Source organism: Anoplopoma fimbria, chromosome 11 (genome assembly GCF_027596085.1).
Source record: "Anoplopoma fimbria isolate UVic2021 breed Golden Eagle Sablefish chromosome 11, Afim_UVic_2022, whole genome shotgun sequence".
Taxonomy (NCBI): domain Eukaryota; kingdom Metazoa; phylum Chordata; class Actinopteri; order Perciformes; family Anoplopomatidae; genus Anoplopoma; species Anoplopoma fimbria.
Genome location: NC_072459.1, coordinates 15,680,850 through 15,700,246, shown reverse-complemented (window position 1 = coordinate 15,700,246; position 19,397 = coordinate 15,680,850). Strand labels below are relative to the sequence as shown.

Here is a 19,397-nt window from a genome sequence, read left to right as displayed (position 1 = left end):
TGTAATTAGTACTTTTTTAGACATTGGGTCCTTGATGAAGTCTTTTCATTTTCTAGCTGGCAACTGTTGATTTTGATGGCTGAAAATGTAAACCGTTTCTGGCAGATTATACCAGCTGTAACCCGGTGAATAATTAAGCTAAACATAACTTCTGGGTTTGTTTTTTTTGTGTTTCCAGCTGACTCATTTTTAAATGAAATATCACACTTATTTAATTTTTACTTAATCTTGTTTGTTGAGCTTTTTGTCTGTATTTTATAAATCTAAGTTCACTTTTAACATGCTAAGAAGGGAAAAGAGTGGGGTGTGGACTAACAGATGTGTTTGTGGTGCCATGCCATGGTTCCGCCCATTATTTTGAAACTTTAGTTGTCTGAAAAATGTCCCATTGGACTGAAAGCCCATTTGTTTGACAGCCCATTATCACGAAAACAAACTGCTTTCAACGGCCCATTGCTTAGAAAATGCACATACTTCCTGTAACAATGTTTCCTAGGAATATAAGCTGATGTCATGGCGTCAGCTAATGGGGATCGTAATAAATTAAGATGTACGGATGCACATGGCTAATTATTGTGCAGAATGATGTCATCAGACATTCTCAGTCACAATATATTTTTTTTTACTATGGCAAGGCATGACCCGCCCTACCAACCTTCGTTGGTTAGGTTTAGGCATGAGGGATGATATTGGTTGGGTTCTGGTAGGAATATCAGAATAAACCGATCAGAAGATCCGATGGTGTGATTTTGCATAATAATTAGCAATGTGCTTCTGTGTGTTGCATGGAGAGTGTGTTTCTAGGGAGCAACGGGCTTCCAGAACAGGGGCTGTTTTTTTTTTCCGGATAATGGGCTGTCGAATGGGCTTTTGTTCCAAATGGGACACCTTTCAGATTATTGGGGTTTCGGAATAATGGGCTGTCGGAGCAATGAGCAGTCCCCATATTTGTAAGGTGTTTGTAAGGTAGTGCTATCTTGGCTATAACATTGGCTGGGGTTGCTGAAGTCTAAACCTACCACAATCTAATAATAATCAGGACAGCTAACGTTACCCTTAACTCGGATAACATCCAAATCTGGCCTCACGGTTTACGGAACCTGATATCCAGCAAACTAATGTAGTTTGTTAAGTTTGTGCTCCTTGGCCTTGGTTAATAACTGTAGGTAGTGAGTTAGCCAAAATTGCTAACAATTGCTGCTTATGTTAGGCCAGAAAAACACACTCTTTAAACCATTATTCATACTTTTGCTTAATTTTAAGTAAGTAGAAAGTAGAAAAAAGACATCTCCCTCAAAAACTCTCAGTATCACTCTTACTACGTTCCCATGCACCTCATAATATGAACAGAGATTATCTCATTGATGACAACTTTTTTTTAACTTCAGGGAGTTGAAGATGGCAGTGTGGATCCAGGCCCAGCAGCTCCAGGGAGATGCGCTGCACCAGATGCAGTCTCTGTACGGTCAGCATTTCCCCATTGAGGTGCGACATTATCTGTCCCAGTGGATAGAGGGCCAGCTCTGGTGAGTTGCTCTGCAGCACAAACACAATAAGTGTGTGTGTGTGTGTGTGTACAATTATGCCCACATGTATACTTGCACAAATGTTTGCATTGAATGTATATATTCAACATCTTAAAGCTAATTAATTAGCCACGTGCGTTTGTTTGATGCACATGTCCACGTGTTTTGTACATGTCTTGCGTGCATGCGTGTGTGTTTTGTGTGTGTGGGTCTTTAGGGATGCCATAGACCTAGAGAACCCGCAGGAGGAGTTCAAGGCCAAACGGCTACTGGACAGTCTGATCCAGGAGCTGCAGAACAAGGCGGAGCACCAGGTTGGAGAGGACGGCTTTCTACTGAAAATCAAACTGGGACACTATGCCAGCCAGCTCAAGGTGAGTCTTTAGGAAATATGCCTCACCAACCACAAGAACAGCAGTGCATACCCAGCATACAGCTCCTTACCGGTTTACTTTCCTGTAATACAGACAGTCTGATGAGAGACTTGGGGGTTCATGGTGCTATGTACTACTGTGGCTTTCAGTTATTTGTCTGATTTATCAGTGAAAGATACCTTGATTTGCTTTGTCTTAGAATTGACTTTTATACTTTATCTATGGAGGACAAAAAATACTGGAGCATGAAAGGCCTGCTGTTCACACAATCAAATAAGCCAAAAACAACACGGGAGGAATATTGAAATGAAATTATGTTTTGATCGAGACTCTAACCTTTAAAAAAATGTGTGAGGACAACCCAAGTGAGGGCCTTGGTAGCCAGCCAGCGCTGCTATTTATGATCGGGCTCCCTGCTCACAGATCCGTCCTTCTGTTTGTCTTCTCCCCTCCCTGAAACCAGGCAGAGAAACAGGTCAAAGGGGGCTGGCTGTGCAACATCAAACTGCAATCCCAAATTCCTACTACTCTGTTTTCCCCTCTGTGATCGTGAGCGTACATGTACCAATGTGGCTCAGTGTAGTATATGAAATGTGTCTTGCCTGGGTATAACACAGGAGAACCAGCAGCTTCTGATGCCCTGTGCTATTTTTCTCATCTTAGTGCGGTGTGTGTCAAACAACTCAACTTTTAATGCAGTGTCACTCCTCGACTTCAAGCAGGAAACTACAAGAACATCCCCAACTGACTTTTTTAAACAGAAAGCGAAACCGCACAATTCATCCGAGAAAAGAAAAAGAAGATAGTAACACATGTACCAGCAGAGTGTGCGTGACAATGTGTGTGAATGCTAATGAATCATATATGAAGTGCTCCGTGCTTCAGAGATGGGTCTCATTAGGCCCCTCTAATGGGTTTTAGTGTGTCCACCGCGTTGGTCCCAGAACTTAGCGAGCTTCCAAATTGGTGAGTCCTGCGTTCGGCGCCCGCTCTGCTCGTCAGGAGCTAATAGGCCTTAACACGGCAGATGTCCTCCTTGTCTTTCAGAGCACGTATGACCGCTGTCCGCTGGAGCTGGTCAGATGCATCAAACACATCCTCTACACAGAGCAGAGGCTCGTCAGAGAGGCCACCAATGTGAGTAGGATGCATGAGAGTGTTGTGAAATACATATATATGCAAGCTGAAACCTGCATGCACACTGCAGACATCCCTGCTGAAATGTAAACTTGTTTAGACAAACGCCTGTGGCTTGTTCATGCATTATTCATTACATGGCCTGTACAAAGCCTACGAGCACAAACAGAAGCACAACTACTTAATGGTGACTGATTCAGAGGCAGGGTAATTGCGTAACTAGTCTCTGTTTACTCCATTTATCTCCCCCCCATAGATTCCTATGCATTATTATAAAAACAATACCTTCTCAATCATGCCGTACAGTGGACTTGTTAAAGCAAACTTGTTGTTGTTTCTCCACTGCAAATGGAGGGAAGTCAAGAAATCAAATATTGCACGGTTTATAAAAAGCCCTGAGTTATAAAACCATGAAGCCAGCAGTGCGTAAAACATGTGACTCTCGGCAACTCCTGTGGCGAATTGATTTCCAGTCACAACATGCCTTTTCTATTAGTGGAATGCATATTTGGACTGATTGAATTGTATCGTCTTTAGCCTGAACATTTAGGCACCATAGTGCTCTCTCGCTAACGCAGTCTGACTGAGTATGAAGAGCAAATTCATTTATTCCCGCTGTATTTGCAGATTTACCTTCGGGCTTGTGGTCACTGAGGATTTTACAGTCAAATAGCCCAACTGCCACGCGCAGGCATCAATGAATCAAGTCCATCTCGGTTTCATATTTCTGCTCCATCCCCCAAAAATATCCCAAGTCTCTCAGCTCACCAGCTATTTCCCCCAACAGCTATCATAAACAACCCAATGACAGACAATACACGGGCCATGACACCCTACCAATTACCGTCTCCAAACCCGCACTTTCCCTCCGTCTCTCTCTGTGCCTGTCTCTCACTCGCACTTTGTAATTGACAGTCGAGCTCTCCGGTGGGGGGGATGATGGACAGCATGTCTCAGAAATACCAACAGATCAACCAAGCTTTTGAAGAGCTTCGCCTGCTGACCCAGGACACGGAGAACGATCTGCGCAAGCTCCAGCACAACCAGGAGTACTTCATCATCCAGTACCAGGAGAGCCTCCGCATCCAGGGTGAGACCAGAGGACATGCAGCTTGTTGTTGCTGCTCTACAGTAATGCAAAAGTCCTGACTGACTAGACTGTGAAGAGACAGAGAATTAACTGTCAACAGTTTGGATAATCAGTTATTTAACAGTGCTGGTTCAGCAAGCTTTTCTGAAGTGTTGATTTTTCTTTAATTTAAATATATTACATTGGAAATGTTGAACTGTAAGTTGAACAAAACCTATTCGTTATTACGCTATTTGTCAGAAATTTAGTAAAACTCATTGTGAAATTGCAGTGCTGTTTTAAAGAATGGTTTAGAATGTAGTATATATCATAGCTTCAAAATATCAAGGTGCAAGGTTGTATGATGAAGATCATTCCACACCCACACATACATTTCACAGCTGTCTGAAATATGCTGGACCCTGTAGATCAGTGATGGAAAACAAACACCTGGAGCTTCTATATGCAGCAACCTTTGCATTTACATTGCATCATTCACAGAACAACACCTAGCTGTTATGACGTCTGTGTTACGCTAGAGGAGGTTCTCCTGAGTAAATCATTATCCCTCTATCGGTTGTGCATGTATGTACACTGTATATGTGCAGGTTAAAGATTTTCACCTCCCCTCTCTTGTCCTCCCGTCCTCCCTAACTCCACCCCTCCTCTCTTTGGATGGCAACAACCCCACTCCTCCTCAGCTCAGCTGACCGGCCTGTCCACGCTGCCCCCTGCTGACCGACAGCTACGGGAGCCCGCCCTTCTCAGCAAGAGAGCCACTGTGGAGGCATGGCTGACCAGAGAGGCCAACACACTACAGAAATACAGACTGGTGAGACATGAACATGCACACATTTAAAGAAAACACATCGTATGCATGAGCAAGAGTGCTTGTGTGTTATCACAAGTCAAACTTTCTTTTCTGTTTATGTGCCAGGACTTGGCAGAGAAGCACCAGAAAACACTGCAGCTTTTGAGGAAGCAGCAGACCATCATTCTGGACGACGAGCTGATCCAGTGGAAGAGACGGCAGCAGCTGGCAGGCAACGGGGGCCCGCCAGAGGGAGGCCTGGACATCCTGCAGTCCTGGTGAGCCCTCCTCCACCTCCCACCAAGATCACAGCCACTAGACTCCCTCACAAAGCAAAGGGTCACAGGTTTACAAGCTTTCAATTGACTACCGCTGGGTTTATTTCCAAAGTTTATTGGCTCCTAATAACAGAGGCATATGCAGACTAGTCTGACATGTTACTATTTTTTAGGCTGCTAATCCCAAACGTTCAGACTGGCTGTGTTTTCTTCGCCTTTTTTGGAGAATCCAGTCGAGGGTTTCATAGTTGTTTTGTACTATCCTGTTTCTGATTTTAATTGCTAATGTTCTGCTGGAGTGAAATCCCCTGCAGTACAGGCATAAATTCTGTGTTTTCGTGTCTGTGTGTGTGTGTGTTAGGTGTGAGAAGCTAGCAGAAACTATTTGGCAAAACAGGCAGCAGATTCGGAGGGCAGAGCATCTCAGACAACAGCTGCCCATCCCCGGCCCCATCGAAGAGCTCCTCAACGAACTCAGCAGTACGATCACAGATATCATCTCAGCATTGGTCACCAGGTGTGTGTTGTTGTTTAGACTTTTCTTAACTTCTAAACTCTTTTCTAAAACCCTGATTCAGCTGGGTGTGTGTGTGTATGTACAGTGGGTACGGAAAGTATTCAGACCCCTTTAAATCTTTCACTCTTTGTTTCATTGCAGCCATTTGCTAAAATCGAAAAAGTTCATTTTTTTTCGCATTAATGTACACTCAGCAACCCATCTTGACAGAAAAAAACAGAAATGTAGAAATTTTTGCAAATTTATTAAAAAAGAAAAACTGAAATATCACATGGTCATAAGTATTCAGACCCTTTGCTGTGACACTCATATTTAACTCACATGCTGTCCATTTCTTCTGATCCTCCTTGAGATGGTTCTACTCCTTCATTGGAGTCCAGCTGTGTTTAATTAAACTGATTGGACTTGATTAGGAAAGGCACACAACTGTCTATATAAGACCTTACAGCGCATGTCAGAACAAATGAGAATCATGAGGTCGAAGGAACTGCCCAAGGAGCTCAGAGACAGAATTGTGGCAAGGCACAGATCTGGCCAAGGTTACAAAAGAATTTCTGCAGCACTCAAGGTTCCTAAGAGCACAGTGGCCTCCATAATCCTTAAATGGAAGAAGTATGGGATGACCAGAACTCTTCCTAGACCTGGCCGTCCAGCCAAACTGAGCAATCGTGGGAGAAGAGCCTTGGTGAGAGAGGTAAAGAAGAACCCAAAGATCACTGTGGCTGAGCTCCAGAGATGCAGTAGGGAGATGGGAGAAAGTTCCACAAAGTCAACTATCACTGCAGCCCTCCACCAGTCGGGGCTTTATGGCAGAGTGGCCCGACGGAAGCCTCTCCTCAGTGCAAGACATATGAAAGCCCGCATAGAGTTTGCCAAAAAACACATGGAGGACTCCCAAACTATGAGAAATAAGATTCTCTGGTCTGATGAGACCAAGATTGAACTTTTTGGCGTTAATTCTAAGCGGTATGTGTGGAGAAAACCAGGCACTGCTCATCACCTGCCCAATACAATCCCAACAGTGAAACATGGTGGTGGCAGCATCATGCTATGGGGGTGTTTTTCAGCTGCAGGGACAGGACGACTGGTTGCAATTGAAGGAAAGATGAATGCGGCCAAGTACAGAGATATCCTGGAAGAAAACCTCCTCCAGAGTGCTCAGGACCTCAGACTGGGCCGAAGGTTCACCTTCCAACAAGACAATGACCCGAAGCACACAGCTAAAATAACAAAGGAGTGGCTTCGGAACAAGTCTGTGACCATTCTTGACTGGCCCAGCCAGAGCCCTGACCTAAACCCAATTGAGCATCTCTGGAGAGACCTGAAAATGGCTGTCCACCAACGTTCACCATCCAACCTGACAGAACTGGAGAGGATCTGCAAGGAAGAATGGCAGAGGATCCCCAAATCCAGGTGTGAGACACTTGTTGCATCATTCCCAAGAAGACTCATGGCTGTACTAGCTCAAAAGGGTGCTTCTACTCAATACTGAGCAAAGGGTCTGAATACTTATGACCATGTGATATTTCAGTTTTTCTTTTTTAATAAATTTGCAAAAATTTCTACATTTCTGTTTTTTTCTGTCAAGATGGGTTGCTGAGTGTACATTAATGCGAAAAAAAATGAACTTTTTCGATTTTAGCAAATGGCTGCAATGAAACAAAGGGTGAAAAATTGAAAGGGGTCTGAATACTTTCCGTAGCCACTGTACACCAAGGCATCGCCGTTTTCTGCACTCAGTGGGTTCCTTTATGCAAACAAGGCCTACTTACACAACCTTAGACACTCTAGCCAACAGAGTGAGAGATATCATCTTTACCAAAATTTAATTCATCTGCCGTTCAGTTTATCCACTTTATGATTTAATACACATGAGTGACACAACTTGATACTGCAGTGTTGTAGTACTCGAGATTGGTCTCAACACCAGTCCCCAGACCACTTTTTGAGGCGCTCATCTCGGAATTGTCCACATTTTTACCTTTTTACCTTCTATTTTTTTAAGATCGATCAAGACAACAGCTGCTGGAATATCCGTAAAATGCCTTCTGCATTGATTTATTTAGTAACATGCAATGTCCTGTCCGCTCAAAGCCCTGGTCTTGTCTCGGTCTTGTTACACTCTGTGGTCTTGGTCATGCCTTGGTCTCGAATTAGGTGGTTTTGACGACAACACTGGTATTCTGTGGAAGAGAATGTTTGTTTTTATTGTCTTATTTCAGTAAGTGAGGACATTTCATTTCAGATTTAGTCTTGTAAAAGGTAATGTCGAAGTCAAAGTCCCTAAGGGGATAGTTAGGTGTCTTGAGGTGGGATTGTAGGAGGTACTTATCCATAGTCAGTGTACCTACAGTGCCTACTGTTTCAACAAACTGGGAGGGCGTGCCAACCAGCATCTACTGTAGGTAATACACTGGAGATGAATAAGTACCTTATATAACCCCACTCCAGATCACCTAAACTATCCCTTTATAATTTCAATCATGTTTGATTTGGGGACACCTTTGATTGCTATGGTAACAGCAAGTTTTAGTCAACTAACGCTCAAGCAATTATGTTGAAAAAATGATTAGTTGATTTAATCAACAGATCTTTAAAACTAAGTTTCTCAGAGAAAAGAAGAGTCACGAGAATCATGCAAAAGCACCACTTTAAATCTTGTGTTTACCAGTTGCATTAGTTTCTTGGAAATAAGTTATTCTGTCTGAAAAAGCATAAAGAACGACTAATAGACTAAAGAAATCTTAGTCGAGTTGTTTACTAATCTGTCATTTTGGTGTTGGTCAACTAAGAAGTTGCAGCCTTTGAAACTGGACTCTTTTCAGGCCAGCCAAACAAGCTCATGTTGTTTTGATGGAGAAGTTCGTCAGTGATAAATTTAACTGCAAGAAATCAAATGTGCCCAGAGGCAAAGGATGGAAGTTAAATCCATCTCAAGAGCTCTGCAGAGACAAAGAAAATGCAGTTTGCAAGAGATTGAAGGACAGCTAGGGCACTTGCAACCTGTTGCAGTTCATACTTTTTGGACCCGAAGGCACATCTGCCAGGGTCTTTTAGCCCTCCAGCATCTCTGGACAGGAAGTGTTCTGAAGACTTTGACAGTATCCTCTCTTGGTTTTCTTTTAGATTTTCCCTGAAGGGACCCATAGCACATTTAGAGGCCATGTCTGTGTCAGAGCGATTTCTGATTGGCCACAGACATGCCTCCGCCCACAAAATAATGCACCGCTTTCACACACAGTACAAACACAGGTTATGTTTCCTCAACAACATCCTCTCTGTATTCCCCTAAAGCCCCTGGAGGTTTCAGGCAGAGAATGGGAGAGTGTTGTTTTCACCACTTTGTTCAGCTACAAGAGGGCTTGAAGGCTCATAACAACAGTATGTATTTGTTTCCAGGCTGCCCCTGGGCCTGCAGGCTTAATGATCAGACTGTGTCTGCTGTTGTCTCACTTCTTGCTCTCTGTTTGTGTTCATGTGGAAATCAGAAGACAGCTAGACAGAAAATCAATCCTTATTTCCATTACCTTCAATATCTTCCATTAGTGCAAGAAGAGATCTGTGGAGTTTTCATTGTAAACAAACTGTTATTTTGTATTCAGCATTTTAGTACCAAACACATCATATGTATACTTAAAGTCTTGCTAAACATTTGCACAGTTATTTGTATGTTGTAGACATGCATTGTTTACATTCTGTGTTCAGTTTGCAGCATTTTTACATATTTTTGGATGGATTTTAAGAGAACCTTTAAAAGAAAAATGGGGGAGGAGATTATGTTCAACAAAGCGTTAGGGACATATTACACTGAACCACCTGGTCAACAGGGTTTTGTTCTTTCATTCATTCAGTCTAACTCCCTTTTTGTCTCCACAGCACCTTCATCATTGAGAAACAGCCGCCACAGGTGCTGAAAACCCAAACCAAGTTTGCCGCTACAGTGCGCCTCCTAGTGGGCGGGAAGTTGAACGTGCACATGAACCCTCCACAGGTGAAAGCCACCATCATTAGTGAACAGCAAGCCAAGGCCCTGCTGAAGAACGAGAACACAAGGAAGTAAGTCCAGTGCCCCAATCATATCGCTGTGGATTTAAAAACAGAAAACCTTATAAAACAATTAATAAAATAATAGCAGTGTGTATGATTTAGTGCCATCTAGTGGTGAGGTTGCACATTGCATTCAACTGAATACCCCTCCGCTCACCTCTCCCTTTCCAAGCATGTCGGAGTACTACCGTGGGCTTCAAATAAAAATGTGCAATAGGCTCTCTATAGGCAGTGTTTGGTTTGCCCATTCTGAGCTACTGTAGAAACATGTAGGTGCAACATGTGACGGGCTCATTCTAGACTAAAGAGAACACATCGATTCTTAGCAAATCCCGCTGAATCCTACACACTGCTACTTTAAGCTATATGGTTTATTTTTAATAAACATATAACATCATTTTTGAATCAAATGTTTCCCACACAAGTGCTTTCTGGCTGAAGCAGCAACACATCATCCTGCTGTACCCTCTTCTTTGTATCCACATGTTTTAGTATCCCTGCTTTATTAAATGGGGAAATGGCACCATTTAGATAAGGATTCTTAGTTTTCTACAGGGATTACTGGATCCCAGGCTGAACTCTGGCCCTAATGTGTTTCCATACCTCACCACAGAGACACGGACGGAACTTGAACAATGCCTCAGAGGAATCTATGGTGTGGATGCATAATCCACATTTAGCCTGTTCCACATTCCTCCTGACAAACAGAAACCTCCAAGACTGTAGGTCAGCCAGTGGTTATATGGATGAGCAATTCAACAGCTCAGCCATCATCTGCTGTTTCTCATCCAAACCACTTGGTATGCCACCAAATCTGCAGCCCAGAGACATCTGCTTGGTGTTTTTTCTCATGTAGAAAATATAGAGGTAGTTAAACCATCCAATTATATGCGTATGAACATAATTCCTACACCCTGCATGTGTTTCTCTCAGCTCCTGCCGTCCAAACGAGTATCATTATGTTTTAATCTGTTCTGGGAGGAATATAAATCTCAGCACAAAAGTCACAGCAGTCATTACAGCTAACTGACTCAACCCCTGTTGTCTCTCTCCTTTAGTGATAGCAGTGGAGAAATTCTCAACAATAACTGTGTGATGGAGTACCACCAGACTACAGGAACTCTCAGCGCCCACTTCAGGAACATGGTGAGTGTTTCTGAAGTAGAGTCACTACACTGACTTGAATATCTTTTTAAATATGGGTCTGCAGTAGAGTGCAGCTCACATTGAATTACATGTCCGTAATTACCCTAGTATGGAAATGTGTAGAAAAAATTGCCTCTATGTTAGCTATGCTTAAACTAATGTTTTTTTTACAACAGCTGTAAATATATTTTATATGGGTGAATTAGCTTCACTTTATCATTGTTAATAGGGTTCCTCTAGTTTTGGGATTTCCAGAATGAAATAAGTATACTGAAATAACATTTAAACAGATTTAAAAGTCCAGTGTAGAGCTGCAGCAGCATCCACAGGGATTGTCTAGTGACTGTGCAGTGTAAGTATTATAGTACAGTATGTACTGAACAAATTCAGCAATGCTTTGCAGGATCAGTCTGCAGCTCCAGTAGAGCCTCCCACATGCTGTTATCAATCCTTATCAATCCTCAGAAACATCCATGGATTACATTCACGTCAGCCCTGCAGTCAGTCTCAAAGTGAAATGCATGCATGTACTGTACATATGATGTGTGCATTGTCGGGCTAACTTTTTAACGTTTTGTCTTTCATGTAGTCTTTGAAGAGGATCAAGCGATCGGACAGGCGAGGGGCAGAATCTGTCACAGAAGAAAAGTTTACCATTCTGTTCGAGTCGCAGTTTAGTGTTGGAGGCAATGAGCTTGTCTTTCAAGTGAAGGTAAGAGGGCGCAGACTGACGAGTTGCAAGAAAAGACTATAATAGCCTGTACGCACAAAGATACTCCCCATTGTTACTTCTGTAACCTGTTCATTCTGAAAAGCCTCGGAAAATCTTGAACGTTTGTTCCTACACATACCATAGAGCACTGTGCACCACATCAGCCCGACCAATCCTACTCATTCCCATTCCTCATCTGTCTTCTTCACAGTGCTTTTATTTATGTTTATAAAATAACTCTAATATCCCATTAGAACCAAAGAAAGACTTTGATCATTTGGTAGTATTTATTGTTACAGCATTCTTAAACTGATGGTCTCCCCTCTTTCTTTGAACAGACGTTATCACTTCCTGTAGTGGTGATAGTTCATGGTAGCCAAGACAATAACGCCACAGCAACTGTGTTGTGGGACAACGCTTTTGCAGAGCCGGTGAGTCAATTTGTTTTCTGTGGTTAAAATTATATTAAGAGATCATCAACACCTTCAAAAACACCTAAACCTAATCTGAACTTTTTTCCAGTCTAAGACATACCAATACACTGTCAATAAAGGCTGCATGTCTTTAAACGCACATCAATTGTCTTCATCTACACAAAATAATTAGCAATTCTCAAAACCGATTGTTTCGATTAAATAAATGTATTAAAAAGAAAGAAGCCAAACACTTGTAGATCAAATCAATTTTGACTGAAATTCGGAGCATTTCTATTGCCTCCACACGGCTCTCAACTTAGTGACAGTTGAGCTGACTTCTTGCTCCTAAATGTGCAACAGCACTGACAGAGCTAACAGGGTTTACCTGGGGGGAAGTCGGGGGTTGGCCGCTACACTCCCACAATGATGCGGTCAGTCGGGACTGCGTTATCAACTGCGACCGCAGTATGAACCCACGTGTAGAGGGCGGCCATGAACTAACCGCATGCCCCGGCCAGCCAGGCTTTGTAATCAAAGCCCAGAGAAGCTCTGATTACAATTTCAAATTCAGCACATTTAAGCAATTTGAAGGAGAAGCTGCAGGGACCCTTCAACGGGAAATTTATCTGGATTTCATTTAGATATTAATATTAATAATATTTAAAAGACGTATGCAAAATATTGTTTATGTGCTCACATTTGCCTATGTTTAGCATTCTGCTGCCGCCTCGCACGCGTCGGTTAAGCTCATGTTAATTCTGTCTCCCCTGCCTCTACAGGGACGGGTGCCTTTCCTCGTGCCAGATAAGGTGCTTTGGCCTCAGCTGTGTGATGCCATCAACATGAAATACAAGGCCGAGGTGCAGAGTAACCGAGGCCTGTCGGAGGAGAACCTGGTCTTCCTGGCTCAGAAGGCCTTCAGCAGCTCCAGCAACAACCCTGACGACTACCGCAACATGACTATGACTTGGTCACAGTTTAACAGGGTCAGCGCCATGCAGTCACTCCCTCTCTAGCAGCTGATATAATGCTAATTGACTGTCATCTTCAGTTGGATTTTCAGTTTGAATATATGGGTTTCTATACCCACTTGGAGAGGGATTTTCTCCACTTTGCATTTTTTAAAAATGCCCGCAGGCCAGTTTTAGTAAGCCATCTTAGCGGCATGCTTGTTCTCCATGGAGTCATTTACTTTTGGTTATTCATACATAGAAGTATTTCATGCTCCATTTGCAGCGCTCCTGCAGCCCTATTCTGTAGTGGACTTGAGAGAGAGAGCGGCTCATTGGTGGCCAGGTCTTCATCTTAATGGGCCTGTTTGTCTACACAGTGAAAGGCTGGAAGCCTCATTTTCTGGCTCAACGCAGCTGGCGATGGCAGAAAATGCACTCACATTGCCCACACACCATCAGTCTCATTAGATTACAGGAACATCAAGTTTCCAGACTGGTGTATAAGCTGCACACGTACACACACGTTTCACCCGCTCTGCTCTTTAGTCGCTCAACATGTACACCAACTGCTGTTAAATCATAAACACAACTGGGACTAGGACATGTTGTTCTCTGTATTTAAGGACCTGGTGGACATGAGGGAATGTGGAGATGAACATATCCTGTGTGCTTTTTAAAACATATTTCTTTCTCTCCCCAAAAAAAACATTTTGCTCACAGGAAAGCTTGCCAGGAAGGAACTTTACATTCTGGCAGTGGTTTGATGGCGTGATGGAACTCACAAAAAAACATCTCAAACCACACTGGAATGATGGGTAAGGCAATATTGAGGTTTTTTTGGTCAGTTTCAATCTTTGGCCGTAAAATGTGGCAGAATGGAAAAATAAAAGCACTACCCCCCATTTTTTCAATTTCGTGTCTGGACTCCGTGTTCTGTGAAAGTAAATTAATTTCTGTCCACATTTTGTCAGTCTTTACAAATCAGGCAATAGTTCATGTTCATAATTTTCCCTGGAGAGCTGGACCTGCTCCCCCAAATAAACTAGGAGTGAAATAAAGAACAGAGGTGGTGAGGGAATGCACATTACAATATTAATGTCTTTTTTTTCTATCTCTCTCTTTCTCTCTTTTTTTTTTCCAGAGCCATACTGGGCTTTGTGAACAAACAGCAGGCTCAGGACATGCTGATGTCCAAACCCAACGGTACTTTCCTGCTGCGCTTTAGTGACTCAGAGATTGGAGGAATTACAATCGCCTGGGTGGCAGAAAATCCTAACAAAGCAGGTATGACGTGTACACATGTATGTTCCTGTCACATCACAGATAGTACTGGTAAAATATTTTGATTATAGGTCTAGGGGATTTAATTATACCTTAGCCTACCAGCTAATAAATAGCTGCAACAAATGCTGAATGCATTGATAATCAAGATAATAATAATAATAACTTTATTTATATAGCACCTTTTAAAAACAAGGTTTACAAAGTGCGTTGACAGACCAGCCAGCAAGACAGTGCATAAGAAACAAAATGAAATAACAAGTGACAATCAAATAAACAAATAAACAAAAATTAATAAAATAATGAAATAAATAAAATCAAGTGATAATGGTAAAATATAGTAAACAAATATAAGATAAAATACCACGACCAAATGAAAATGAACCAATAAAACGACGACATCACATAAAAGCCAATCTATAAAAATGTGTTTTAAGAAGTGATTTAAAAGAGATTACTGATTCTGCAAGCCTTATCTCCTCCGGTAGGTCATTCCAAAGCCGAGGGGCCCTTATGGCAAAAGCACGGTCGCCTTTGGTTTTCAGTTTCGACTTTGGAACAACCAGAAGGGCCCCACCTGAGGATCTAAGGCTGCGAGCTGGCTCATACGGGGTCAACATTTCTCCTATGTATGTCGGGGCCAGACCCAGACGTGCTTTAAAAGTGATCAGCAATTCTAAAACGAACAGGGAGCCAGTGAAGAGAAGCCAGGATTGGGGTGATGTGATGTCGTCTGTTACAACCAGTAAGAAGCCTAGCTGCGGAGTTCTGAACCAGTTGGAGGCGAGAGAGTGACTTGTGGTTAATGCCAGAGAGGAGGGAGTTACAGTAGTCCAGTCTTGAAAACACAAATGCATGTATGAAGATAGAATGCAGGCCTTATGGGAACTCACTTTCTCCGAGGTCGCTCCACATGTTCACCTGCGACAGAGCTCACAGTTGGTTTCCGTTCATTGAGATTGATAAATAGACTGAAACTAAACAAACCCCCAGGCAGGCTCATATTAGGTAGGACCTGCCTTCTTGAAGCTTGGCAACCAATCAAAAATCACAACCTGTGACGGTGACGACCTTTCAAAAATCAGCATGGCAACTGTCATGTGTCATTACTGTGATCTTAACTCGTATCCGCTGCCTGCAAGTGCATGGTCAATAAAAAAAATGTATTGCAGGTTTAAGAGGCCAATTGGAGCTTTAAGTTAGATACGCCTCTTCGATAACATAATTGCAACTCTTTCTAGTGATGTAGATTTTAGATTATTCAAGTAAAAACAACACTGTAAAATGACTGTGTTTCTCCAGGTGAGAGGATGGTTTGGAACCTCATGCCCTACACAACCAAAGACTTCTCCATTCGCTCTCTGGCTGACCGCATCAGCGATCTCAATCACCTCCTGTTCCTCTACCCCGACAGACCCAAGGATGAGGTTTTCTCCAAATATTACACCCCACCCCTCTGTAAGCACATTGTTTGTTTGAACAGGCTCGTGTTACTTTCAAAAATTGAATATCACAGCTTTAAAGCCTGTGCAGTGAACGGATGTATTGATTGCTGCACGACGACTGCACTGAGCTCTCATTCTCTCTCTCTCCCTGTCTCTTATAGCCAAAGCAGTGGACGGCTACGTGAAGCCACAAATCAAACAAGTGGTGCCCGAGTAAGTATCTACCTTCCTGTTTGCCTTTCCTCCCGTTCTTTTATTCCTACTCTGTCTTCTTCCCTGCCGTCCGCCCACCGTTTTTTCCCCTCTGTGCCAACATTTAGAGTTAATCACGAAATATTGGACCCTGAATTCAGATCAGCTATTAGTCAGCTGTTTCAGTTGAAGGAGGCCAATTAAGGACGGCCAGGGTTCCTGAGTGAGCTTGTCTTCCACTCATCATTAGAGTTAGGCTTGTTAGTTAGCAAGCCCCGCTCGCTGCCTGTCTCCACGGCTGGTTCACCCGCAGCACAGAGAACGGCCATAATGATGCAGTGAGGCCTGGAAAACACGCTGAGGGTAGTTGCTTAGGCAACTGCTAAACATAGGCTTTAATGTTGTGTGTGCGTGTGTGTGTGTGTGTGTGTGTGTGTGTGTATGTACAGGTTTACTACAGCCAATCCAGACCCAGCAAGTGGGAATCCAACCTATATGGATCACGGCGCCTCCCCAGCACCCGTCAGCCACCCTCACACCTACGGCATATTCCCACCTATGTGAGTCAACCAAGTCCTTTGAACAAATGAGCTGCTCTGTCTGAGTGTGTGTGTGTACATTTTGTATAGAATAAAGAGTGTCTTGTTGCTCCTGCTGGGTCTTTTTTTTTTTTTTTCGGTGATGTGCTGCCAGCTTGTCTGAGTGTGGTTTGGCTCCACTCTTTGTCCTGTGGCAGGAGTGACTCTATGTTGGACGCGGACGGGGACTTCGACCTGGACGACACCATGGACGTGGCGAGGCATGTAGAGGAGCTCCTTCGGCGGCCTGTAGAGAGCCAGTGGGGCGGCCAACAGTCCTGACCCTTGACCTTTTAACCCGAGGCAACACCAAACAAACCCTGATCCCCAACTTGCCCCACCCGCATTGACATTTCTCATGGTTTAATTCCATTAATTTCTCCATTTTTTTCAGATAGCTATAATGTGAAATGTTAATAATGGTTGTGATTTATTTTCTTCTGTTCAGCATGAGAGCATGCATGTTGGTGACTTCTCTTATTTTTATTTGTTTCCATAAGTGTTTGTAAAACAGACATTAGGTATAAAGCAAAAACCCGCAATGTTACATTATTTTGAAAAAGAAAAGGAAAGGTAATATTCATTCACGTTGTGCATGCATTTTTCACTTGATTTTGAATAGATCCAAAAGAAAATATGCTTCTGTATGAAGTCATTTTAACAGTTGAATGTTTCTATTTTGACATATTTTCTGCTCTGTAAATGGGTTATTCGTATTTTGATAGTGACGTTGCCCTTTGACAAGGAAAAAGAAACTTTCATGAAGCATTTTGGTTTTTGCTCTTAATAACATAATCGGAGTAACTGCTCTGCAGTCAGTTTTTTTTATCCATATACACTAACCTAAAGGCAGAGTGACTCTCTTTGCTCTGAGCGACTGACAGCACACACACATCGGTACACGGTACACACGCTTAAGTGTACGATGCATTTGTTCTGATTTGTTCACCAGCTGAAACCCAGGAAGGGAGGGCTCACTCATGCGCCTCTCTAGCTCTCACAAGGCTACGTGTCTTCTGTTCGTACACAGAAATGCAAATCTAAGCATTTACCCAACGCTGCCTGCTTCTCCTCTCAGGTCCTTCTGTTCCCCCTCATGGATGCTACCTCGCATTATTCTACTGACAGTCGTCGTTACCGTTGGTTTTCTTGTTGCCTCTGCACCATATTCACACCACTAGATGCGGCTGTTGGGTTTTTGTTCTTGTGATTTGTGCTACATATGTGAAGAAGATCTCCTTGCTGCCCGACCGCTGACTGTTGGCTGTTCTCACCTGATGAAGTCTAAACGCATTGTCACGTCTGGTCGATGTCCCTGAATATTCAGCTCCCCTCTGACTTTTTTCCTGCCTATCCGTAAGCTTGTACCTGTGGCATGACACTGTGGCAAAACCGCCCTGAGCAAGTCTCTGTGTGACACCATGACCTGCACCAGCAGCTGAAGTTGCAAGGCATACAGTAGATCGATAGATGCATTGGCTTTGAATGCTTGCACGGACTCACCAGCCGCTGGGCCACATACAGAACTCAAGGATGAAGTGTCATGTCACCTTCTTAGTCTGGCCTTTGTTTTTGGGTCAAGATCAGTTTTCAGTGCGTGTCCTCTTTTTGCTACACATGAAACATAACAAATACATTGTTCTACTAGAAAAGGTTGAGACTATTTCCCCCTCCTCTAACACACACAAACAAATACACAAACACGCACACACACACACACACAATGCTGAATAACAAAAATGTGTCAACAGCCTTGCACCTCAGGAATGAAATTGCTTTGCTTCGCTTATGTACAAGCCAAATAGAAAAATGATCAATGTATACAGAATATATGAATTTATTTTCTCTATCATAATTCTATTTTATTATTGTTTCTCTGGCACTCCCCCTATTGAATGTAACCGCTTTGCATGACCCTGTTGAGGATATTTGTTACAAATACCTCCTGAGTCTGAGCAGACGTTTCAAGTCTTGTATCACCAGAAGTACCAGTTTAAAAAAGGACACCAAGCAACTGGAAATCAGAGAAGAAGAATTTATGATGTACTTTTTTGTGTTTGTCCGACAGACATTAATATTTAAAATATTCCCTCGTCTATCTTTTCATTTCCTCCTTCAATCGTTTCTTTTTTTGTACATCTGCTGATTTTGAAATCCCGAGCTAGATGAGCTGTCTTACAATATATCCTTCATTACCAGTATCCTCATCATCTCATCAAAGCTTTGTTCCACTGTAGACTGTATTTTTTCTTTGGTTTGTTTGTTGTTTTTTCGACGATGATGATGTAGATGGCGCTGTGTGCTGTTCGATTTATGTACCATGTTTGTGGTTTGGGTTTATCGCTTGGAGGTTTTCCAAGAGAAACAGCTGTTGAGTTGAAAAGAAGAAAAATAAAGTTTTATAAATAATTTTAACTATTATGTAATTTATAGCAGCATTTGAAAATTTACATAATTTTAAGATTTGGATGTCACTACAAAATAAATGCTGTTTTTTTTGTAACGTGCGCAGTCAACAACATCGATTTAATCCCCGAGCAGCAGAGCGTTAATACAGCAACAGGGATTCCACAGGTTTGTTAACGTGTAACAAACTATTGCACTTACCAACACACTGTGTGAGGCTTTCTGTGTGATTTAAAAACTCACAGCTTATACTGGACATGAAATAAATATGTTAATAAGTTTACCTCAAAGGAACATTCTACTCATCCCTGCAGACTATTATCTAAAGCATGCCCTTGTTATTAAGATTCCTCTTCAGTGCTGCAGGAAGTTCATAATAGGTAGACAATGACTGACCCTTCTAAATGAACATCATACAAAGTTGTTCATTAATGATAATATAAGATAAAATAAGATAATCCTTTATTAGTCCCGCAGCTGGGAAATTTACAGTTTAGTGCATTATGTGG

The 19,397-nt window shown here is 42.5% G+C and overlaps 1 protein-coding gene across 2 annotated transcripts in view; it reads left to right on the top strand.

Moving 5' to 3' along the window:
* The window catches only part of stat5a (signal transducer and activator of transcription 5a), a 54,371-nt gene extending 35,236 nt beyond the window's left edge, over nt 1-19,135 (top strand). For both annotated transcript variants that reach the window (XM_054607110.1, XM_054607111.1), the window contains 18 exons: nt 1,389-1,526; nt 1,744-1,900; nt 2,948-3,037; nt 3,953-4,127; nt 4,808-4,938; nt 5,044-5,195; nt 5,557-5,712; nt 9,589-9,768; nt 10,818-10,905; nt 11,495-11,617; nt 11,956-12,048; nt 12,813-13,019; nt 13,707-13,801; nt 14,128-14,270; nt 15,570-15,725; nt 15,874-15,925; nt 16,354-16,464; nt 16,641-19,135. In XM_054607110.1, the coding sequence (XP_054463085.1) occupies nt 1,389-1,526; nt 1,744-1,900; nt 2,948-3,037; nt 3,953-4,127; nt 4,808-4,938; nt 5,044-5,195; nt 5,557-5,712; nt 9,589-9,768; nt 10,818-10,905; nt 11,495-11,617; nt 11,956-12,048; nt 12,813-13,019; nt 13,707-13,801; nt 14,128-14,270; nt 15,570-15,725; nt 15,874-15,925; nt 16,354-16,464; nt 16,641-16,764 (2,371 nt within the window). In that variant the 3' untranslated portion in view covers nt 16,765-19,135. The remainder of the gene's footprint in view (nt 1-1,388; nt 1,527-1,743; nt 1,901-2,947; nt 3,038-3,952; nt 4,128-4,807; nt 4,939-5,043; nt 5,196-5,556; nt 5,713-9,588; nt 9,769-10,817; nt 10,906-11,494; nt 11,618-11,955; nt 12,049-12,812; nt 13,020-13,706; nt 13,802-14,127; nt 14,271-15,569; nt 15,726-15,873; nt 15,926-16,353; nt 16,465-16,640) is intronic.
* Nucleotides 19,136-19,397: the final 262 nt, after the last annotated feature.